The 26,220-nt window shown below is 42.0% G+C and overlaps 1 protein-coding gene across 2 annotated transcripts in view; it reads right to left on the bottom strand.

Annotated features, from left to right (window-relative positions):
* Positions 1-25,111, bottom strand: part of chst11 (carbohydrate (chondroitin 4) sulfotransferase 11) — a 73,946-nt gene extending 48,835 nt beyond the window's left edge. Inside the window, exon 1 of one of the 2 annotated variants that reach the window (XM_068307483.1) lies at positions 24,897-25,111. In XM_068307483.1, coding sequence (XP_068163584.1) covers positions 24,897-25,074 — 178 coding nt within the window. In that variant the 5' untranslated portion in view covers positions 25,075-25,111. The remainder of the gene's footprint in view (positions 1-24,896) is intronic. The other variant, XM_068307484.1, reaches the window with a different exon arrangement.
* Positions 25,112-26,220: the final 1,109 nt, after the last annotated feature.

Genomic DNA, 26,220 nt, shown 5'->3' with positions numbered 1-26,220 from the left:
TTCACCCAAATCACAAAACTGTCACCTGCAGACAGTAAACTTTACAGTCGTAAAACTTTACAGCGTAAAGTTTTATGAGTTCATCCTCTGAGATCAGACTTCAACCATCGCAAACGCTCGTAGTCTTCATTTAAACTGGTTTCAACTGGAGGAATTGGAAATTTTTCTTCACCCTGTCTTGATTCAACACTTGTATTCATGTGACTGCTTCCTGTCACAGCCATCATCCTCCCCCCCCCCCATACTGGCTGTGACAAAGTGCCTTTGTAGTGTAACCACATGGTTAGATATGGGGGATTAAACTCCATCATTCTGTGAAATTCGACTGACACTAATACGACACGTCCTCACTCCGAGTTCAACAAATGAAGCGGGCGTCTTTTTAAAGTTACAGCGATTTTGGAGCACACTTCCTTATCCTTTATGCTGCCTCGCTGAGCCGCACGGAGGGACATTTGTGTCGTGTGCAGGTGTTTCCTGGGGATAAAAACCCCGAAGAGGAATTACAGCGTTTGTGTTAACGACCAGAAATGTGCACTTGCACGTGTTTGATTTGAAATTGCAGTGTGCTGCCAGATGCTGCATCGCCCCGTGAAAAAAAGCACTGCAGAAGATCAACGGCTGATTTGTCTAAGTCAGACCGTCGATCCGTCGTTCAGCTTCAGCTGAATTACATGTTGGACTCAGAGAACAGGACATTTTGTATTACATCAGTGCTCCTAATACAGCCAGCATAACTAATTCAGCATACATCTATGTTATATAGAAAATGTACATCTGTCAGCCATACCGTACGTATTGAGGTAGCCTCGTCTGGGTGTTTTAGGCTACCATGGGCAATTCTACCATGGGCAATCTTTTGAAGATAAACCTAATTCACAATTTTATACACATTTACGTCAGTTTCTTTTTTGAGTTTAAATATAAATAAGCAACACTTCTTTCCGATTAATACTTTTAATGAAAAAAAAAAACATTCAGGATGCAACAACTTAGATTTTTTTTCTTCTTTTTTTATTTTTTTTGCCAAGATCATGTTGATTACCACCAGCAGAGGCAGTTATGTTTAACCTTTGTTTGTTTGTTTGTTTGTTTACCTCCACAACAACTACAACTGAACAACCACTATGAATACAGAGTTCTCGATTCCGTAGAACACCTGGGGAAATGAGACCTCTGCATGTTCTCCACGTGTCGGTGTGGGTCCCCACCAGAATCTCTTTCCCTGCCCTGTCTGTTCTGTGTTTATGAGTTTCCATCTCAGGATTAGATCATAAATATATGTTGAGGCTTGGAAAACACAAGAAGAAAGGAGACAACGACAGACTGATCGGAGCGATCTGATAGGACGGCTCTGGTGTAACGCAGCGCCTCCTCTTATCCTCCAATCACGTTCAGGCAGCTTTGAAGTGCGAACAAGTTGTGGGCTCGGAGGGTTGTAATTATGAAGGCCTTAATCAGTAGGGAACAGAGGGGATACGTCAGTGTGTGTGTGTGTGTGTGTGTGTGTGTGTGTGTGTGTGTGTGTGTGTGTGTGTGTGTGTGTGTGTGTCTTCACGTAAACTGAGATAATGTTACTCTGTTCAGACCTAAACACACACTTACAGCTGTGATGTGTTTATCATGACTGCATGTGATTCAGGTTGATGCATGTGTGTGTTTGTGCGTGTGTGTGTGTGTGTGTGTGTGTGTGTGTGTAGTTCAGAGGTTTATCTAATCCAGGATAACAGGGCGTTGCACCCTCTTATTTTTGCCCTGCACCCTCTCAGTTACGCTGCTAAGCAAAATCTGATCCTACAAACTGTTAAATCCCTCCATGAGTATCAAAACTGTGACAAATGGACAATCAGGCAACCTTATTTACAATTTACATGTAACTCAGTACGAGATTGTTGTGTTCTTCTGACCTTTAACCCCTGAATGTCAAGAGGAGAAGACAAAAGATCTTCTATAGTCACAACGCTGACAGAGATGATGCAGAAATCTGCTTCAGTGCCACTGCAGCAGAAGTGGAATGTGTGATTGATGTGAACGACCCCAAACTGCTATGAAATATATGAAATAATGATTATGATATAATGAGTGGGTGTTTGTGTGTCCAGGCACAAACCAGCGCGCTGCCCAGTAAAGATAACAAGGTGACTTCCTTTGTTTCTTCCTCATTAACTTCAAATTGTTTTCCTGACAGGCACATTCACTTGAATGTGTGTGTGAATGTGTGTGTGTGTGTAAGTGTAAGCTATACGAACACAATGGAGTGTTATTCCTTTAATAAGTTGTTTACTGTGCAGCGCTCCCCTTGCATGCAGGAGTTCATGTCGTCATTTTCTTCTTCATTAGTTTCTTTGCAGGTTGGCTCTGCCTCGGCAGCGTGCCGCCGCTTTTGCTTTCACCTCCACTTACATTCGAGGAAATCGATTCCTCATTACACCTCCGAATGAGATGAACCTATTAACTGTTTGGCTTTCCTTCACCGTTCGTCCGCGATGCTCGGGATTCTCTCTGCTGTCAATCTTTTGCAGCGATCTGCAGGAGTTTTACAAGTTTAGGAGTTAGCTTTAATGGGGTTATGTGACGACACCTTCTGACAGGCTGTAACATGGTTCCAGAGCTCCGAATCAGTGCCCACATCTTTGAATTGATCAGTGATTCACCGGTTGGCCCCTGATGCCTGACTGCTCTCTCAGCCGGTGTGACAAGAACACTGATCATGTCTTAAACACTAACAATAAACGAGACACGACACCAGTTATGGAGAAACTGTAGCAAAAAAACACAATTTCGCCCTTAGTAAAGGATTCTAATTCGGATTCGGATTCTGAATATAAGTATGATGTAGAAATATTGAATCTGTCTATTTTAGCTGCTTTAATTAGCTGCTGGGCTGCTTTTCCTCGACATTTTTGAAGCAACCGTTAGTGGTTTGGTGGAATGTTTTGTCTAAATTTCACAGGGACTGGCCTTTACGCTCGGCTCATGTCTGTCAAAAAAAGGATGTTTAGTTTGGATGTTTTGGTAATGGGTTTTTGTACAAATTTTATAACATATTAAAGTAAGTATTATTTCATTTCTTTCCTGAAATGACATCTAGACTGATTGCCTCTTCCTGTCTCCACACTTAATATTAAGGCCAGGAGAAAGTTAGCTTAGCTTAGCTCAAACACTGGATGCAGAATTGTATAAAATATCACATTTCTGAAAGAAACAAAAAGGATAAAATACATGAACCTGAATTTATAAACTAGTAGTACAGGAGATTTATTCAACCCCAATGTTCCTTACAGCTCCGCACTGAACTGGCAGTGTGCCCTGCCTCACGCTCAAACTCTATAAAAGTGTAATGGAGCATACCTGCTGTACAAACTGCACAGAATCATTGTTTAGTTTAAAATAGAAAAAGTGTCTCAGAGGATCTTTGTTCCAAACACGTTTAAAAATATATGTTTAACCGTTAACTTCAACCCAGTGGTGCCAGATTGCTTTGGGTTTGTGTGTTCAGTTAATACATTTTGACAAATTATCTCACACCGTAAGCTGTATGTTGGGACTGACGGTAACTCTTCTCTCATCAGATGGTTTCTTATTGGTCAGTATTACAGTAGGTTTAATAAACTTCAATGGGTTTTAAGAACTATTCAAAGTCATTGTAAACCAGCACAAACTGGGATGAAACCTCCTAATCTGGTAACACAGTTGTGACTTCCAGTTTCGTACTGACATTAAATCGACATTGTCAAGTGACTCCTAGCAAGAAAGACAATACGAATGAAACGATAATACTGAAAGCAAGTTAAAAATAATGTTTCCCCCACATAAACTCTGTGAAGGGTTCGTTGTGTCCTGCCTGCCAGCCAGAGGAGACTCCCTCACACCTTCACCAGTGGCTGCCTGATACTATTCTCACTTCTTTTCCCCTGTGGCTCCTCTGTCACACATTCACACATTGAAAAACGCAAAACATTTTCTGCTCCTTTCTTTTGTCGGCGCGACTCCCCCCCCCCACCCCCACATCGGAAACAGGAAACCAACCCGATGAACCAGTGACTCCAACCGTCATTTGTTTACTGCGGCGCGTTGCCCGGCGCAGAGACACGCTCTGGAAAGGCAACGACCGACACATGAAACAAATGTGTCTCCATGTGGGCACTGAGCCCTTACAGCTACTTCAGCTGCATTTAGTGGGTATTTTTAGTAGGTATTTCTATTTTGTTTTTAAGGAGCAACTTCCTGGAAAAGCACAGAGCTAATTTGCTAGAACATAGCATAGAGTCTTGTGTATGTCTGTCAGTCTGGACCTCCTTCTCAATGCACTCGCTCACTCCTGAGACTCTGCACTTTATGTACTCCTAAATTATAGTGTGTGTTTTCTGGAGGACTGGAGGTTCTCCAGAAATAGACACCAGGAAAATGATGGCCCTTTGTGCCTGTTGTGTTTGTGTGAGTAACTATCATTCAATGACCTACTGGACCCTGAGAGGGGTAGGGCAGTTCTAAGGTGGCAGGTTTGGTGCCTCTGTTGTCTCCTGGTCCGTTCTACAGCAGACCGCCGCCTCACAAGTTGGCAGGACGATGCGTGGGATATCGATTCTGGATGACAGGTGGCAAACATGTCCAAGTCATCCCAATTCACAGAGAGAAAAGTTGGAGAGGTGGATGTGGACAGATGCAGGCAGGTGTAAGAGCTGGTAAAGTGAAAGACAGCTCTTAAAGGTACTGAAATAAAAGCAGTTATAGCTAGTCCTTGGCGATAAATCTGTATTAGTTGTGGGTGTATTTTGGCCATAACATGATTTAAACCAATCGTGGGGACTTTGATTGGTCTCTCCTACGTCCCAAAAAGAACTCCAAATGAGCATGGGGATATATAACTGAGTGGAGGTAGAGCAGTGTTGTGTGATTAAAACCTGATGAGTTGCAGTTAGCTCAAATAATGCATCATTAATGAGGGAAATATTAATCACAGAACCTACAGCAATCCCCCGGCAGCTGGCATGAAACGAGTATCTCTGCTGCTTGTGGACTTTATGCTGAAGGTAGCCCTTTCTCCTGATAAATCCTGAGGCGTTAGCAGAGGTGTGATGAAATGCCCAATGGATGCAAGACTCTAAAGCCGAGAAGATAATTTGTTTAAGATGCTGAAAAGGCAGTGTGTTGGAATCCAGCCTCTTTCCTGCCTTTATCTACCCAGAAAAACTCTATTTGGTCACTGACTTCAGAGCAGCTTTTTGTTGTTTTGGGGGGTGGACACACTTTCATTTCCTTCACCTGGGCCAAGCTCATTCCATGGCCCACATTCCATATTTACATTTGCTGCTAAAACCACCATGAAATGGGCAAGAAAATGACTACTGCCTCAATCTAAAGCTGGTTACGACAGTTCCGCTGTGCCAGGTGCCACTTTATGTTTATTTTAAGACAAAGGCATGAAAGTAAGAAAAATCTTGATCTCTGATGATAGAAAAAAGTGATCAAATCAGACTGTAGCCTTATGTTCTTGTCTCTTGTCAATGCTAAATGCTTCGCTCTAGATGAACTGCTTCTAGCATTACCTTTTAGCCAACGGCACTGGGATCAGCTAACTTACAGCTGCTGTAAAAAGCAGACATTGGTTTTGTGATACCCGTATCAGGGCGGATGTAGACAACATGGGTGGATGGATGGATGGATGTTTCCCCAAAGTCAACAGAGTTGGGTGATTTTCCTACTCAAACACAGCGAGACCTTATTAAAGGGAAAATCTCTCGTATTTTGTGCTTATATTTTTTTTTCCACAGTGCTAATGGGGTTAGCAGTCAGTCATCAGTGTTAAACCTCTCTCAATAAAATTGCACACTTCCTCCAGATGTTTTGAATTCAGGGTCATTGCAGAAAGGGAAGTGTTAGGAGATTAAGAGATGCAGCTCCTTACAGGATCTCATGGAGAGCAGATGGAAGCATTTAAATTATTATCATTGATGTGGTGCCACAGTTTGTGGAATAAATACTTTACAATATTCAAATACAAAAGTAGAACAAGCCACGAGGAGAAAATGATCAGGGGACTATCAGAAGCAATATTTTAGCTGAATGTTTGATTGTACTATGTTTGGAAAAGACGATGTCAGTTTTCACGAGTCAATGATGGTGAATACAACAATTTCTCTGCCTTGTGGAGTAATTCATTCATCGCCCTCGTCTCCGTACATTTGAATTGTTTTCACACCCTTGCAACGACACTAAGGTGAAAATAGACTCTAACACACTCCCTGTCACAAATCTCCCTTCTGCTACACACCACTTCTCCGGGCACACCCCAGTCAACCGGGACGTTGCTTTACTCCCATTGCAGCCCTCCCTTCATATCACCATGACAACCGTATTCCATCTGTAAAGCGAGCCTGATAGTAGGAGGAAAGTGTGAAAGCTTTTAGCTTTTGTATCCGCTCCTCGGCCATTCCTCTCCGGTGTTCTTTGTTCCTCTTTCTTCTTCATGAATCCTTCATTATTTCCCAGCCAGCCCCCACATCAACAACGTCTCCTAATCACCATCAGGAACGACTCCCAAAGCACGCAGAGGGATACCGTCGGATGCAAATACGGCTCTCCCAGTGCAGATGAGCAGAGGACAGAGTAACCTGATAGATTACTGTGAGGTCCACCTGGACTCCAAACAGAGCGACCACAGGAGGGGTGAGGATGAGGAAAGGAAGGAAAAGGGGATCAGGACTAAAGCCGGAGGTGAGAGCAGGGAGGATGAGGGGATGAAGTAATAACAGTCTGCACAAAAATCATAATAAGGTGTGGAGTTTTGAACAAACACCTGTGATCGGACTCTGTGATCAGTATTAGCCGTAGATAAGCAGATTTCCTCTCCACCGACTCAGATCTGGGTCCGCCTCAAACACTCAGGTGTTCTAGCTTTGTTCAGAGCTGCTAAATCATAACAACATCAAATATGTGGTGTTTTATTGTTCAGCACATGAAATTAAATCTAAATAAATACTTTATTTAAATGTGATTATTCTAAAACCACGTAGATATTAATTTAATTAAGTTATTATCAGGGTTTTCGCTACTCCTGTCCAGGTGACTTCACATGGATGGCTGCTGATGGGACTATCTTTTCTCAAACGGCATTTTGAGCACAAAAATGACTTCACTTTTCATTGTTGTCATGATGTTTATGGTGCATACAAATCGTGTCGTTGGTTTTCCTATCCATATTCCACCACCCATAGCTACAGGCGAGTAGCAGGGTACACCCCAGATGAAACGCCAGCTCATTGCAGGCCACATAAAAGACAAACACACATGCTCACACTCACATCTACAAACAACGTGGGGTAGACAAATGTTTTTGGAGGTGGGAGGATGCTGGAAAACCCGGAGAGAACCCGCGCAGACAGGGGGAAAACATGCAAAGAAAAGAATCAAACCCAGAACCTACTGGCTGTGAGGCAACAGAACGACCCCACTGTGTTAGTTACACTCTTACTGGATAATAACTTCACACGGCTTGGAGTCACAGTTAGGATGGCTGGACCTCTGCTCTAGTGCTGCTGCAACCTGCTTTGTGTATGAATTCAATTTACGCAGATACTCGTCTACAATTCTGTCGATTACCTTATCCTAACAATTTTGCTGCTTTGCTTGTCATGCTGTTATACTCTGCAGTCTTATTTTAATGATGACCAACAGTTATGGCTGAAAAAAAAACCCCGAGACTGGATAAATGATGCATTTGCTACCTTTATCTGTTTGTTTTTCAGCAGGAATACACAGATCTACTGCATAAAAGTAGCTCCGGTATAGAGAACTGGCCTGGGTCAGGCAGAAACCCATTAAAATGTGTTTGGATCCAGGTTTTTCTCCCTTTTTTTCAGTAACTACACAGAAGCTACTAGCACTAATTTCCAGAACACTTTAGGGAGGGACCGGACGGTCAACATTGAAACAGTAATATATTCATCCTACTGCCAAGCTAAACGCTAAAAAGTACATTTATGGTAAAAAGAAATGTTAAAATGATTACTTAGTTATCAAAATATCCAACTGAGCATTTGAAAATTTAATCTAGTTTCTTTGTGTTGTTGCTTGGTGATACATTATGTCATACACTACTGGTTCGGACGCATATCATTAAAGTACCATTACATTCCTGTAGGGAACAATAGGTAGAAGGCAGTTTATAAACTCCATCATTTAGTGCTTGTTCAGTTTAAGTATTCAGCCTTTTCAGACGGCATCAGTCCTCAACCCCCCCCCCCTCCACTGAGACACGCTCTCACTTCCCAACACCCTCCCTACGGACCAGATGCCCTCAGACGTTCCCATCTGTCTCACTCCCACTGTCGTTCCAGATCCAGGAGCCTCTCCCTCTTCCATGACATAACCCCGTCCCTGCCTTTTTCCATCACCAGATCGTCTCCACCCTCCTGTTCACCTGTTCCCAGATTCCCACATCGGCTCATAGGTACTTCATTCTTTGTTTTTCACCCAACTGTATCCAACTCTTTATCATTAAATCTTGATCTCAATCGTAATCTTAATTTTAATCGTAATCTTAATCTTAATCTCAATCATAATCTTAATTTTAATTGTAATCTTAATCTTATTTTCAATCTCAGTCTTAATCTTAATCTTTATCATTTAAATCTTAAAGTTTGATCATTGTAATTCTTATATTTTTATAGCTAGTTTGTTGGTGCAACTTGCACTTTCAAAGCTGATGAAATAAGTAGAACTTTACAATTTGAATCTCTGGGGCACTGACCAACCTGCTTCATTTGATGAGATGGAAGAATGTGTCCTGATAGCAGCAGCTTGATATCAGAAATTCAAGGAATGCATTTTCCTGCCATTCCTTTAATGCATTCCTAAACATCAGTGAACAAATGGTTGCTATAACATCGGGTTCTGTCACGCTCCACTGCATAAACACGCATTCTGTCACAGTGAGAGGAGTTAGTAATGCAACAAGTAACCATTGAATCACGCATCAGTGGATCAAAAGAGAATCAATGCAGAGTTGAGAGGAAGAGAATCAGTACTTAAATTTTCACATGATATGGACCGGGTCAAATAACCTGCACTGACCCATTTATGTACCCTTTTATATAAGAAGAGATATGTACACATGTTACAGACACCGAATAGAGACAAGAGGAGGAAAACGAAGATGTGACGCTGACTACAGTGGAGATCAGAGGAGCAGAGAGCTGTCATTAAGACGTTATGATGTTCTCTTCATCTCTAAATCTGGTTTGGTAGGAGCCTAACTTTGATCTCTATTACAGTAAGTACCTCACAAACAACTTTTCTTTTAAAGCTGCTACGTATACTGTCATATTTTCTTGTCAACAAGACTTAAGTACACTCATTTGGATGCATTAGAATAATTACTGTAAAGAGAGGCAATCATGGAGCACAATGACAGCCTCTAGCAGCCTCTGTAAACTGCAGCGTCCACTGAGTTCTAGCCGTCTAATCTTAAGGAGAAGCACCAAGATGGATCATTTTAAAACATAAAAAGAGGGAAGAATTATCGGGCAGCTTTAGAACTGGAAGTCCCAAATGACTAGAATGACATTTTGAAAGTTTGAAAGTATTCATGTTGTCTTACAAAGAGCTAAATGGAAGTGGAATATCTCTCTAACGTCAGGGTGCTCAGTTCAAAGCTGGGTGCTGGGAGGCAACTTGTTTAGTTTAGAACCACAGCTAGTAGGTTGGATGCAGACAAGCATCTGATTTGGGTTTTACACCACTTTCAATGTATTAACAGGAGAAAATCAAAAATTTAGGTCTGACAAGAGGTCACAATTTCCACTACCCACACCTTTTAAACATTCATTATTGCAACAGTTGATCTGCACCAACAAAAAAAATGCATGAACAGCAAGCTGTAATTTTATGTGAGGTAATGTGAGAGACACTCACTGGTGACTCATTTCATGCATTTCATGAGGGCTCAAACAAAACACAAAAGAGAAAAAGTTGACAAGTGAACACCCTTAAAACTCATATTGCGGCATATTTTGAAATACACAGTAGTTCAAAGATATATTATGTTCATAAGCAATATAAGCAATAACAGGCACATGTTTGAAGTTTGGAGAGAAGTCGTCTCACTTGTTCCCCTGTACATTTTTAAGCGATATGAAGCTATTCCAAACTGATACAGAAATTTCAGTGAAATTTATAGTTTCCTCAAACTCTCGGTAAGAAAACGTATTTTTTCAAAATGTCAAACTACAGTTCATTAAATGAAAACTTGTTCCAGCCATGGCTGCAGTCACAAAGCAAAGAGTGCTGAAGCGGCTGCTTACGTTTCACACCTCTGTCAGTCGGGTTTCTGCCCAACACTGATGACAGAAAGGCGTGAAAGTAAGCATTCACTTCCATCATATTTACATGACCTCAAAAGACGTTTAAAAAAAAAAAGAGAGACAGAAAAGAAGAGAAAACTGTCTGTGCAAAGCAAGAGAAGCGTGACAAATATGTCAACATCCTGTTCGTGGCAGGAAGCAGAGCCGTTCAGGAAAATGTGTTCATAATGTTCGGCACTAACAACGTCAGGGGAGCAAGACAGAGGCTCCAAGCGTCTCTGAGCAGAACTGGCAAAGGCTTGGTCGCCTAGATTTGTTCATTTATTGCCCATTTGCTGCAGTAAGCCCTGGCAGTGGACATTTCATACCTGCTCTAAATGATTACAATCCATTAGCTCTGAAATCTATTTTTATCCACTCGTCTGCTTATTGTGGCTTTTCTCTGCATCCTCATTGCAACTGCATGATCTCAACTCTCTCCACTGCTGTCATAACTTCCTTCACCTTCCTCCTCTTACTCCTAATCTTTCTTTTTTTACCTTCTTATCCTGTATTCACTTCTACCTCAGCTGCCTTTAGACACAGTGTCCTGGCATGACCCAGACAGACACCGAAAACACCACGATCATGGTGGTTTGGAGAGGAGGTGAGAGAAGAGGAGAGGAGGGGAGGGAAAGGAGATGAAGAGAGAGAAAGAAATACACAGAAAAAATGGCTTGTGGGAAAATTGGTCAAGAATGTTATGAAGATTAACTATATAGATTACTATTTATGCCACATCAGCATAATGGCTGTCCTTAAAGGGCCAAATGTAACTTATAAATGTAACAAGTTAGGACTTTAACTTTATATAAAATGTTTTTATCAGTGTTAAGATGGGCTTAATTGCTGAATTGTGGGAAATGTAGTTTTGGTCAAAACACACTTTTGACCAATTAATTTTTAGACTCTGACCTTTTATGCTATGGCGGGCCACATAAAATGACAAGGCGGGCCACTTGGGTTTGACACATGTGATGTCGATTATTATTTATTTATAATTATATTGACATAAAATATAACAACATTTTTAAAAAATGTATCCCCCATCCATCCCCCATCCATCCATCCATCCATCCATCCATCCATCCGCTCTCCTACTCAAAACTGACCAGCGAGAGGTTGACCAGTTTGAGAAACAACACCAAGCAGCCAATCTTCTGCCCTGCAGGTGAGGATAATGGACAATGACAATCCTCTGTGGATTAATCCATTCCATTTTAGATACTATGAGAGTTTATTTCAAGCACCACTTTCGAGCCCAAGTCAACAATTCCCCCAAAACAGGCAATTTGCCATGAGCACAATTATGCTCTCAAGGGTAGAAGCTAACTTTCTCGCGGGAATGGGCTCATTTGTACAGCAAGATTGCCTTGTCAGACACTCCACAACTCTATCTTCAAGGTCTGGTGAGGTTAGTGCGTGTGCATGTGTGTATGTGCATGTGTGTGTGTGTGTGTGTGTGTGTGTGTGTGTGTGTCGGTGCCCACATCTTGCTGAGTCAGTCATGAGGAGAGTTTTGTTTGCTCGGCCTTGCCAACATGTCCGCCCTGACCCCATTGGAGGGACATGAGAGAGGTCTTTGAGTATCCATCAGAGCAGCTCTGCAATGTCATGCTGCACTGCACCGGCGAGTCTGCAGAAAAAACCAGCATCGCAGCCAAAGCAGCCTGGATGGCAAAATTAGCCTGGCTGGAAAAATTCCCTGTACACTCGGGCCAGACGGACGGATAATGAGAGAAAGAATGAAAGAGAAACAAGAAGGAAGCATTGTGGGGAAAAACTGAGAAGATGTGAACGATGGGCGGAAATAACGGTTGACTGCACAATTAATGAGGTGTACTGTAACTTCACATAATAGTTTAATCTTGATAGACTTAATAAAATGTCATGTCAGCAAGTTTAACGGAAAAGTTATTTCAGTTTCCGTAACATAACTCTGGCAGAAAAGCAAAACGGTTGGGACGTTGATAAATGAAGCTTCGCTAAAGTCTAATCGAAATACAGGCACACCCTTTACCTTCCAGAACCACAGATTCAACAAGGTGCTAGAAGCATTGAGGTCCATGCTGACCACATATCATGATGTAGTTGTTGTTGATGCATCTCCTCTTCCAACACGTCCCACATGGGCTTTAGCAAATCAGTCTTTGCAGACCATTTGGATGCAGTGAACTCATCTGAGATGATGTGAACTTTTGTGACAGAGTGTGGTTTCCTGCTGAAGACAGGCACACCGTGGTCTAACAGCAAAGGATGTGACTGAAAATACGGGGGTAGTTTGTGGTTTCAATACCAGCAGGCCAGGAACTATCTCCCCAACGATTCCCAGCAGCCGCCTGGAACACTGGTCCAGTAACACTCAGAATGAAACCATGATCTTCTGTATTTTACTCTGTTTACTGTTTACTCTGGTTTAGTCTAACACAACCATCAGCTTGTCTCAGAAAAAAATAGACTCAAACCAGGAAATGTGTTTTCATTCATCTACTATCCAATTTTGGTGAGTGTGCCTTTTGTAGTCTGAATTATAGCAGTCTTTTTTTTTCTTTCTTTGTTTCCATTCGACCAGTAAGACCATATTCTTCTAACCTCTGCCATCAACAAAATTGTCACTCACAGGATTTCCATTAAAATTATATTTTCTGTTTTAGAAACCTTTCTCTATAAAGCATAGAGATGATTGTGTGAGAGAGTTCCAGTAGATCACTGGTTTGAACAAAAACAGTCTGTCTGCCTTCAGCATTGAACAAGTTGTGTTCAAAGTCCCTTAAATCACCTTTATTCCCACGTCTGATGCTTTATTTATACTTCAGCAGGTGGTCTTAAACCATGTCTGCATACCTAGACGAGTTGCTCCCAGGTGGTTTGGCAGTGCTGAAGTTTCAGAATCAAGAGTCATAATCAACCTTCACACAAGAAAAAAAACCATCAAGACAAGACAAGAAGTAGGTCTTCTACCAGAAAAGGAACTGTGGGCAGAATTAGAAGCTATACAATCAGGAAAAAGACAGTTTTGATGAAAATGTATGCACCCCTTGGAGTCTAAGACTCTGACATGATGTAAACGATTTCCCCGAGGAAGTATGACAACACCAGATGAGTAAAATACCCTCTTCCGGCGAAGTTGCTGAGTTCCTCTTTAAGAGGCAGCCGTGGCTCAAATTTATGCAATTGCAATTTAATTCCTTTAATAGATATGAGTAATCTGAAGGAGAGCGACATCCGACACATTTAAGTACTGCAAAAGTTAACTGAAGCACTTTATCACAAAATCCCTCCTAGAACAGGCTGAGCGGCCGGTGGCATTTAGCAGTCTATTAAAGAGTATCTGAGGGTGGATTATTCGTTTTTCTTTAGAGAGAAGAATGAGTCAAAATCCATAGGGAGGCTGGAGAAAGAAGACGGGAGGGGAGGTGATTGAGTAGGAGTGGAAAATCTCTCCCAGTTGTTGGGTAAAGTGTCCCAGTGGCTGTTGTAAAGCAGGTCAGTTGAAATGGTCCTGGAAAAGACGTTAAATGAGACGCCGCTCAAGCTTCCCCCACTTATGTCAAGCTACGTTTCACTTGTCTTACGCCATACAGTCAACAGAACATCAGGCAGCCAATGACACAACACACACCGTCAGCCGTCATCGATGGATTACACACTGATCATCACAAAGACAAAGGAAGGGGAAGTGACACACTTCCTGCCAACTGCATACCCAAACAGATGTTCTGCACTTACACCAACTCTCCAGAGGTAAACACCGACTGCAAAACCTTGTCTGCAAACCATTCTGTCACCCCCCCCCCCCCCCCCATTCACTCCCACTCTCATGTTATTGATGCCCAAATGTGGTTAAAGCTTGCAGTCTCAACTAACTGCTCTGGGCTAAAACATTACAAGCAGATCAATATTTATGGTCGGAGGCGGTGTGATTACATTCCTATCTGTGTCTGCTGCCGTTCAGGGCTGTGAGCCAAGCAGGGGCAGCCATGCATAAAGACCGAGGGACCCATTCCACTGCACACACACACACACACACACACACACACACACACACGGATCCACAACATCTTGATGGGTGTCATTAGGCTAGGGCTGTCAACGTTAATGTATTAATGCTCTGGATTAATCTGGAAACCTGAACGTCTTCATTTCGTTTAATGCAAATGAATGAAATCACCAAGTCTAACTGGAGCTGATGCCCTTCAGACCAGCGCGTGCCCCCTCCCCCCTCTGTACCGACCAATACCCTGGAGTTTCTCTGTAAATGGCTTCTACATTTAGATCAAACATTTGGCAGCAGTGAGCCATCTTTCACTGAATTCTGAAGTATCATCACCAACAGCACTCAGTGTGGCGCTCGTGGCACCAGGGGCTCTGCCATTGGACGACCTGTGAAGCCCCCATCACACAGAGGCTGTCCCACTGACTTCTTCTGCATGACAACAGCTTTGTTTGTGCTTTAGCATAGCGCCGTGAAGCTAACCGAAACGCATAATAAGGGGCCTCCTACCTGCAGGATGCACACACACACACACACACACACACACACACACACACACACACACAGACACACACACGTGGAACTTTTAATTTTCTTTTAAAGATTTACTCAATCGTGTTTTAATCACTTGACACCATGAATGTGTGTGTATGTGTGTGTGTGTGTGTGTGTGTGTGTGCATGCTGTTCTAGCCTGTCTTATGCTGTGTTTATAGCAAATACTAATTCTTTGTTCACTGTATTACTGTAAATAATCACCTCGGGATCATTTGACTGAACTCGCGTCACTTTAGTGCATCAGCAATGTTTATATCCACCATTTCCTTTCTTTCATTTCCGTCCGTGGGGGTGTCACAGCAGTATTGTGGGTAGCTCTGCTGTCTCAATCTGGGTTCTAATCCACCTGAGGACCCAGGATTATAATGAGTGGGCTTTGCGTGTTCTCTCTGTATGTCAGGTTTTCTAACTTCCTCCCACAGTCCACAAATATGCAGTAGAGGTGCCCTAGTGGCTCGAAATCACCCATATGTGTGAATGGCTTTTATTCCTTCCTTCTCTGTGTGTGTGTGCGTGTGTGTGTGTGTGTGTGTGTGTGTGTGTATCCAGTTATTTAGAGCAGACTGACTGTTGCTCCACTGTCTGGACTTCAGCCTGCGGCCGACGATTCCCCGACTGCTCCACTGAGCTGATGACCATCTGCATGAGAATCTGGACTTCATTAAAGAGGTGATGAAAGGGCTGCCACAAAGGAAGGCACACACACACACACACACGCACACAGAGACACACACGCATTTCAAGGACTAAGATTAAATGATGCATTTAAGAGAAACAGTTCGTGTGTGTGTATGACCTGTAATCGTCGGCTGTATGTCAGACAGCGTCATAAAACCCTCAGCAGAAGGTGTGGCGTGTTCTGGAACACACATGACTAAAAAGGCACGTCACGTTCCAGCTCAGACGTCTCTATTTTAACAGACGACAGTCTGGCAGATGTTTCAGGGGTTTCCTCTCGTTTCCCTCATCTCTCCGTGAATCAGAGTCGCGGTTAATGAGAGGAAACATCCGCGTCAGCAGTTCTGTCTGCATGTCCACACCCCCTGACCCCACTGAGCGGAGTGTGACTCAGGCGATCGGTAGTTCATTACATCCATGAGGTGGGGGTCCATTTACCTCACGCTGAGCTGCACCACTCATTCAAATGTAATCACTAAGTGGAAGTTTTATATTTTTGCTGCTACTGTTTGGTTTTTTTTGTTAATGTGAGCTGTTATTATACTGCAGTTAACTAATTAACTGAGACACGGCTACCATCTGACAGACTTGCATGTTCCACACTGACATCTGGAGTGTGTGTGTGTGTGTGTGTGTGTGTGTAGGGGGGGGGGACTAATGAAGTAAAGCACAGAGGAACAGGATTCTTGTTACACTCCAAACGCTAATATGCTTACTTAAATCATAATAGTGGACTTTACTTATCTTCCCCTATCCTGTTGATTTAACTCATGGAATTTAAACTATGTGGTAATTTTATCCACATAGTTTAAATTTAATTTTATCCACTGGACTTTAAGAAAGTTTCTTGAAGATGTTTCTCCTCTCATCCAAGAGTCTTCTTCAGTTCTGAAGGTGTCTGGTCTTGTCCTAACTTTTGGGTGGACCAGTGTTTGTCTGAGGGTGTTGCCCGGTTTAAAATACACAGGAATCTGGTGTTTGCCGTCAGACCTGAGGCCTGACTCGATGTGCACTGGAGCAGTTTGAGACCGACGACGATAATGAGTCCAAAGGAGAAGAAAACTCGCATTTAAATCAAAAGTAGTCGCTACATTTCACAAATAGAGTGCACCCTCGCGCATTCGTGCATCAACGATCGCGACTTCACCTCATCGCGGATTTTTGGTAAGCAGTCACGTGATACCGTACGCACATTCTATTGGCTGGCGGCATCTGAAAGTCCACTACGTTCTGTGAGTCTCGGACTTACATGAGACACAAAAGTGCTTTAAACAGTCTATCAGAGTGTGGGAAAAGGCAATACAGATAGAAGGCGGTTTAATATCAGTATGGGGGGGGTTCATAAACGTTTCAATTACCGTAAATAATATGATAAATAGTTCGTCAAACTAGCGGAATTCGTTAATCACATGTAGTTCCTGGAACGCATTAGCCGCCAGGAACTGGAGCGTACTGTAGTCACGCTCAATTAAAGTATAATAATCTGCTTTACTTATCTGTCTTTATCCTGTGGATTTAACTCAGTCTGTTGTAAATTTTCAATAAGGACGTTTCAAACTTAGTTCTCCTTAGTAAACTGTACTTGTTAACGTTTTGTTCCTCTACACCAGCGGTCCCTAACCACCGAGCCGGTACCGGGTCGCGGGCCATTAGATACTGGGCAGCACAGAACGTTTGGATTTGTCTGTTTTTTATTAACAACCTAAAGATGTTTTATTTTGAAAAGTCATTTCTGTATAAAATGTCGCACAGATTAATGTATGCCTCTGTGCCTCTTGACAGGTCTTGGTTACGTGATAGGTTACCAAGGTGTTACCCCTAAATTAAGCATCCACAGCTGTGACAGTGTTCTAGATTAAAGTCAAGGCAGATTATCCTGAGATCGCCAAAAAAGCAGTGAAAACCAAGATTTTCCGCAGTGACCAAACAAAACCAAATTATTATTATTATTATTATTATTGTTGTTGTTGTTGTTGTTGTTGTTGTTATTACTATTGTTATTATTATTATTATTATTTGATTGACTTGTTCACACTTTTATATAGAAATGATCAGTATTTCTCCTATGGTGAATGCACTGATTATAAGTCGCTATACTTCAACATAAACCTCATCAGCGCAGTCACTTGAATCAAGCTTTTTAATATAATTATTTCTTATAATTATTTCATTGATTATCAATTCATGAAAAAAAAGTTGTTTATTGTCTTTTGATGTCTGCATTTTACATAAAACCACTGCGGATGATTTCTTATTAGACTACAGCCGTCCTGGCGTCTTTATTGTCTTAGATGAAACCAGTCCGTGGTGCAAGAAAAAGGTTGGGGACCGCTGCTCTAGACTGTCTATACTGGGATCAGATGTGCCTTCAAATGTAACTGAAAATAATTGGCAACTATGCTAAATTGCATTAAAGACATTCTTGAAGCTTTTATTTCAACAAAAATGCAGAAGAAGTGATTATAATGAGAATGACATATGAGTTCATTATCCATTTCAGAGGCATTTTAAGCTGTTGTCAGCCCTGAGGCCTGACTCGATGTGCACTGGAGCAGTTTGAGACCGACGACGATAATGAGTCCGAAAAGAGAAGAAAACTCGCATTTAAATCAAAAGTAGTCACTACATTTCACAAATACTAGTTAATTGCCACACAAATAATAAATGTATGCTACTTTCTCTGTGTGTGTGTGTGTGTGTGTGTGTGTGCGTGTGTGTGTGTGTGTGTGTGAGTACAGAGGAACAGGATGCTTGCTACTAGGGGGAAAAAGTCCAGTACACTCAAAAGGTAACAGTTATGCTTAATTAAATCCTAATAGTGTACTTTACTTATCTGTATTTATCCTGTTGATATAACTCACTATGTTGTAATTTTTCATTAAGGACGTTTCAAACTTAGTTCTCTTTAGTAAACTGTACTTGTTAACATTCTGTTCCTGAACAAACACACAGAGGCTACTGGAAGGAAGAGGTCCAGTACCCAACGAAACTAAGCTGTAAGGATGTTTCTGTATGTCTGACACACACTGTAAGTAGACTTACTGTGTGTGTTTGTGTGTGTGTGTGTGTGTTTATGCATCTTCATAAGTTAAGCGTAACTGAAAATAATTGGCGACTGTGCTAAATTAGAGTTTTTAAAGATTTTATTTCAACGAAAACGCAGGGGAAAAAAAACAACTAAAGAAACTCTTTCTACTGAAGTCAAAAGCAGTCATTACATTTCAAAAGAACTAGTTAATTGCTGCAAATAATCCCTGTATGTTGCTTTTTCGATGTGCGTGAATATTTGAACCATAAACTAGTGAATTTATTCGCATTCATTCTTTTTTTGATGTTTTTATCTCGGTGAGAGCGCAGCCAGGTACAGCCAATTTATGAAAATGCAAAACAATCCAATTGGATAATTTCCGACATAGGCTTATCGTACTCTTAAGAATAGATGAAACACATAACCGCACCGATTATCCCTCAGGGTCTCTCATTTCTGCAAATGGAAAATTAGCTATTATTCTAATAGTAATTTCATGACTCGCGCAAAAGCTACCCAAAGCTGCTCTAAATGTTGAGATGCAAAAACGGAAAGTTTAGGGAGACTTTCAATCAGCTTTGCTTTAATGTGCGATAACATCAACTTCTCTTTTGCTTGCAGCCAGAGTCCCCACCCCCACCCCACCCCCACCCAATTTTTATTTTATTTTTTTTAGGAAAACCAACAGTTTGTTCCTAAAAGCCTTTAGAAACATGATTTAATGTTTAATTTTAGCTGTATGGATGAACCTTTATTCGTCCCACAGTGGGGAGGAATGAACAGACGTGAAATCTGATGCTTTAAAACACCTAAAATTACCATGTTCTTGTCAAATCTGATCTTAGATCTTTTTAATGACCTGTTTCTCAGCTAAATAAATTACGCCCTACGTGGTAAGGTGCAGTGCATTATGGTTTTTGTAGTTTTCTGTTACCCTCAACACATTTCCTGTACTTATGTCTGTCAGAAGTATTTTTCAGACCTTGTACAACACATACAGCTTGTTTTTATATGGCATGACCCAGCCGGGGTTCGACCCCCCCTCCACCCCCACCCCCAGGGTCGGGATGTATGATCTGGGATTTAGCTGCCAAGCTGAGCAGGAAAACAGCAGCAGCACTAAGATCACAGAAACAGGACATCCAGGATACACACACACACACACACACACACACACACACACACACTCAGGAGCACAGCCACACATACAGAAACGAGGCGCAGCTCTAACTTAATCTCTTCGGCTCATCTCCTCTCTCAGCAGCCCTCTGTTTGAAAAGAAGGATGGCCCTTTGATACACAGCAAACTGGTACAAAGAACCGAAAATCAATGCCAGACAATGAGGAAGTGTCTGTCAGCAGAGGTCAGGGGCGCTTCTGATGGAGACGCTCCGGGTTCCGACACAGACATTTATCATAGAGGGCAAACCAAACGCATGCTGACTTCATGTCAAATGATTTGATTGTTCATCTTCAAGTAAGAACTGAAGTACATTTGAACTGTGGAGAATCTCCTTCATGCTTTAGTTCAGCATCACGCGGAACTCAAACGTTTTCCAACACGTGTTGAACAAAAAGTAAAAGAAAATAACTACCGTAGTATTAACACAAGTCTCCACGCTGCTATTTATTGTTCCTCTTGATGCCAAAGGTCACACACAAGCACGTCATGTTTCTGCTGACTGCAAATTCTTGATTTGCCTGATAAATAAAATGGTTAAAATTGTCAAGATATTCAATATCACCTCTCTTCTGTGTGAGAAATATGTACTCAAGGTTTTTCGAGAAAAAAAAAAAAAATTCAACAGTTTTTCAGTAACATGATCATTCATGAATTCATCGCTTCATTCATAAATAGCGGTGGAAAACGCGTCAAAATGATGTTTTTGTGCCTTTTGCTGACATTTTATAAACCTCAAACTCAAACCTGAGGCTGAATGTGGTGTAAAAATGCTGATAGCACTGGTTACACCCACCAGGTGCACCGGAGTTGATCCCGTCACCAAAATCACCAATTATAGTACAAAGCAAATGACACAAATGCCTCGTTTTCCTGAAATCACAATCTCCAAGGCAACATTAGACTTTTGAAAGTTCAAGGACAGCAGCTCATTTCTGACATAAGAGAGTCGCTGACCGCCGTCTCTCTCTGGACTATCAGATGCACGAGCGCCACAAACTGATGAAGGTGAGGAATTTCTAGTTTCCTGTAGAAATTCCAGGCAAAATATTTCATTCTTTCAAGAAGATGTTTCAATTTTGTGCTTGAAACTGGTCAACTGTTGTTCCTTGGAAACCTCCGAAGAGCAAAAAACAAAAAACAAGATAAAGGGGTTTCAAATAAAGTCACTTTAGGAGATGTAAAATAACTTTGAGGCCTGTTTGCAAAGAGAAAGTCTCAGCACACATTCAGACCCATTGAGGGCCCTCAAAGAGAAACCGAGAAGCAGCCCCTCCAGATCTCAGCGGCGATCATACCTTTAAAGGAGCAGCGGCGACTCGGACGGATGAGGAACACAGCAGATCTGTCAAAGGCGCAAAAGCAGCCTGAGGGCTGAAAAGGGAATTTGAAGAGAAATGATGGGATGGAAGGGTCGTGGGTTCTCGCTCGTAGCTGTCAGCAAACGGAGGCTAAACTGATCCAGTCGGCCCCTTTGGGGCTGAAACGTAACAACAAGCGTGACAACTTCCATTTGGCCTGACTGACCCAGCGATATGTTCCACCGCCGGGCTGTTTGCGCTCGTACTCAGACTCTATTATATTGTGAGATTCGCTTTCGAAACCCTTTTTGTTCTGCTGCCTGAAATTCACAGACAGGACGGGTGTCACCGGAGCACCTTTAATACCACGAGTGGAATTCTATCTTATGCTTTCCGACGACGGCAACAGTCGTGTCGTCACATTAATGTTTCCAAATGGTAGATATTCGTTTCAATTTACAACTAACCCTGAGGATTCTGGGGTATTTCACCAATTAGATTCTAATACATGGGGAATGATCCACCAGATGCTTAAGTATAGGTTTACAGAGTCTAATCAGGAAGAACATCACTTAAAACACTTGAGCTAGAGTTTATTCTCATCCATCCAGTTTTGCATGTTTTATGCATTTATACATAGTGTTTAGTGTCTTTTATCAGCTTCATTCGTTTCTGCAGATTCATCAGCCACCACCACCACCACCACCACCAGGGGGTCCAGGTCAGTACAGCTTCTAAAGCTTTCTTACTGACTGATTATCATATATCAGCCAAGCAATTTAAAAAAAAAAAGAAAAGGAAAAGTGCCACCGCTTGGAGGAATCTGAAGTGTTTGTACTTTTTTTGTACTCTGCAGATACACTAAAAAACTTTCTGTTTAATGCCAACAGGAATGAGTGGACAGAGCAGCTCCTGATAAGCTGTTTCTATCCTGTGACTTCAGGTACAAATTCAGAACTGGACAGTGAGTGTGTGGATTTCATGCTCCAAAAACTCAAATAATGTGGCATGCTCTCAAACCGCTGTTGATTAGAGCTCGACACACTCCAGGGCTGCTCGCTCTCCTGTGTCCATGCCAGACAGGACAGCTTGTGAGATGAAAAGTTTAAAATTGTACTTTCACAATCTCTCCGAAGCCAAATGTACCGTTTCTGGTCATAAAGAGGATTATTTTAGTTATTATAAGAGCCATTTACATCTATTTTATTTCATACACACCGCAAGACCTGGAGCCTCTCTCAGTGGGCAAAAGTTAAGGCACCCCCCCACCATCAACCAACTTCTAGTTTACAAGAGGTCACGACCCCGTGGGTCCTGAAAGAGAGGTGAGAGTTTACACTGGGAGGCCAGAAGGGATTCCCACACCCGCTAAACATGCCTGAAGCGGGGAAACGCTTGCCTGGAACTTTATATGATGAACAATAATGGTGCTGTCGTGTGTGTGTGTGGTTGTGTGTGTGTGTGTGTGTGTGTGTGTGTGTGTGTGTGTGTGTGTGTGTGTGTGTGTGTGTGTGTGTGTGTGTGTGTGTGTGATTGTGTGTGATTGTGTATGTGTGTGTGTGTGTGTGAGAGAGAGAGAGGGAGAGAGAAGAACACACTACAGCATGAAAATGTTCTGCAAAAAGATCCTGCAGCACACACCGCCTCTTCAACCAGAACATCATGGATACAGGAGTGTGTGTGAGTGTGTGTGAGTGTGTGTGTGTGTGTGGGGGGGGGGGGGCAGAAACTAATGAAACACCTGCAGAGATGTGGACACAGTGAGAGCTGGATCCGGAGTCCTGAACATGAGTCTCGTTTCATTCAATCATTTCTGTGTCGTGATGCTCACCTAATAATGATGGACAGGTGAGACGCCGTCTCTGTCTGTTCCGTTTGTTGCTACGGTAATCAGTACCACTCCTTACAACATCAGTTTTTAATGAAAACCCACTTTAGGTTTGAAAAGGAGGTGAACTGATCCTTTAATTCTAATTTGTGAGTTTCTGATTGTTTAGATTGCCACAGCTACGCCTCACTCCTACCCTCTGTTTTATGGAAAATATGGAATGTATTGAAAAATGCTTTTTTTGTCAGTTTAAAGAGTGACAAAAAAAAAATCTTGGATCCATCCTTCATCTGGATCCTTATTAAACGTAATTGTCTCTTTCCTGCCCCATCCCTCCACCAGGTTACACTGAAATAGGAAATTTAACAATCCATACAAGTCACAATGCGCTTTTAATGTTTTTAATAAAATGCATTTTAAAAATGTGTAAACCCAGTTTGTTGTAAAAAAAAATAATAAAAAAAGAAGGGGGCCATTCCAATAATTTCTTACCTATTAGATGTTATGAGGAATAAACAAAAACAAAGCACACATTCATTTTCTATAACTGATTATGCTGTGTATGGATGCAGATACTGGAGCCTATCTCAACTAACTGGACAAGTCACCAGTTCATCCGGGTGGGAGAACCCAGAGGGAACCCAGAGGGACCCCAGAGGGAACCCAGAGGGACCCCACAGGTCCTCAGGTGGATTTGAACCTCCTTGCTGTGACGCAAACGTTCCTCACTGTCTTTTTGGTGTAGATCAGAGACACAGTTTGTCTCCTGCTGCCAGCCATGACTCACAGGGAGAGGATACATCTATGGAGGAAATGTGTCCTGATCAGAGATAAGACAGAATTTCATGCTGAGGTGGATGTTCCTGATCTGTGGTGTGTGTCGTGTTTCATCTCCACCCTTAATCCCAGCGGCTCCATCCCTCAGGAATACAGACTGGTATCCAGTTCTGTCACCGTTTGGGTATCCAGTTTTAAATACCGCAGCCCCAACACTGAGCAGACGCGCTCCAGACGCAGCATTATGGGACTGAATGGTTCAGTCATGGAAAGCAAATATCCAGAGAGACTTTTTTTTTTCTTCTTCTCCTGGCCCCGTACAGTAAACCTGTTGTATTGTAGGTCAGCAGAACTGAGTCACCGCGGAGCTACGTGTCGGTGTGCGCCTCCGTTGCGCGTCTGAACGCAGGATTTGTTTGATTTTGGCGCACAGAGGCGCTGCTGGACAACAATCGCACGCAGAGATACCGACTCATTAAAACGGAAGGTTGGTAAAACAACATATAAAATCCTCTAATTCAACTACAGTCACTGCAAATTATCCCCCAAAGTACCTCCACTGGCATGAACACGCTTCCTTTTATTGTGTGTGATAAATTATTTAGCGGTCTCCGGAGCGCACAGATTAGAGGAGGACATCGGTCCTAACAGCTCCCTGAAGATGGTTTATTTTTAGACATGGAAGTCAAATAGATTTCTTTTTTCTTTTTTTTTTGTCACAGCATGATCTTCACTCTCAATCCAGATGGTTAGAAACATTCACGGAATCACTTTGTCAAAACCCCGCGGATTCTCTTCACCGAAAGCACCGGAGACAAAAAACCAAAAAAACAAAACACCTCCGCTGGCATCTCCGAGCCACTTGTCAGCTGAGAGGAAGCAGACGGCGCCTGATCGCCCCAGACCCACTCACACACACACACACACACACACACAAAAGATCCACAACAAATACACACTTCCACAAAGAAATGTCCTCGCAACAACATAATCCAGAGCTTGATCCAAGTATAACACGCTGGATGATTTACGCATTCACGTGGTACAGTTATCAATAATTTATGTAGTGTTGATGGTTAATCAATAGATCGACACGCACACGCGCACACACACACACACAGACACACACACACACACACACACACACACACACACACACACACACACACACACAGTCCAAGCATCCGGCTGAGAAGAGATGAGGTCCTACCTGGTTGGAACATACTTTGGGAATAAAAGATGACCAGAATTAATGATCCCAAACAGGTGGCAAAAATCATCCTGCATATCCTGCTCATCCTCATCAGTTCGCTCAGAGTCTGTTTCATGACGGGACGGAGAGGCTGGAGGCTGCGGCGCTCTTTGTGTGGGAAGAAGGACCGCTCCATGGGGGCTCCGGGCTCCGGTGGTACTGATGAGGACTGTCTGCCGGTCAATGAGCTGAATACATCCAACCCAGAGCGTACCACTGCTGCGCGGCCAGGGGGGGAGCGGTAGGAGACGACTGCCCCCTCCGCTGGAAGGAAATAGACGCGTCCAGGCGTGATTCAAAGTCTCCTGAAAAGATTCTGTTTTGTTTTGTTTTTTAATATATAATTTTATTTTATTTATTTATTATTTATTGTAGGATTCTTCAGGAACACAATTGTGTGTTGAGGAAAAAAGACACAACTTGACCTGAGATAACTGCCACGTATTCAGTCCGTGGAAAAATCACGTTGTTTTCTGGTCACTCACAAGAAATGTGTTATTTTTATTTAAGCCAAACATAGAATTGAAGTATTTTAAATAATAAAAGTCTAATTCATCAATTATAAATAAGTACTAACATTTGCATTCACACATAAATAAACCTAATGGGTCTTTTCAATTATAACAAAATAAAACAATGATAAATAATCGTCAACATTAATAAACATTACGTGCTTATTCAAGTGTTGTTCTAAGTGTTAGACATAACTAATTTGTACAAATTTTTTCAGTGTCCACAACAATTGAAAAGAAATTAGTAAGTCACACTCACTCAACACATTAGAAATGTGTTAATTGTAATTATCTATATATATAACGTATATAATAAAAAGAAATATATCAGGTGGGTGCATGGTCGACATACTATGTCGACCATGTCTGTAATATTTTAGACAACATTTTGGTAGCAGTCATTGCAGACAACATGGCGACATAAAAATCTGTTTTACTGCATTACTTTGTTACAAATAAGTTATTAACTTATCATTTATTTAAATCCATGCATTTATTTGTTTCATTTATATTTTTATTTTCTACACTTAAGACAAAGTTCCATAACTTGGAGAACTGAATTCTACATACAACTACAACCCCATCTAGTGGTATTTCTGCTGACACAGCAGGGGTTGGAATAAACCCTCCAGTACAAACATCCAGGCAGATTGACCTCTACGCACATTTTAACCTTAGGATTTTCCAATGGCATTGAAGCTGCTCTACCTTAATTACATTATGGTAATCGTTAGAGACACAGAGAAACTCCCCAGTCAGAAGGTCTGGAG

Source organism: Antennarius striatus, chromosome 22 (genome assembly GCF_040054535.1).
Source record: "Antennarius striatus isolate MH-2024 chromosome 22, ASM4005453v1, whole genome shotgun sequence".
NCBI lineage: Eukaryota > Metazoa > Chordata > Actinopteri > Lophiiformes > Antennariidae > Antennarius > Antennarius striatus.
Note: the sequence above shows the minus strand (reverse complement) of the source record. Positions and strands in the feature narration are given on the sequence as shown.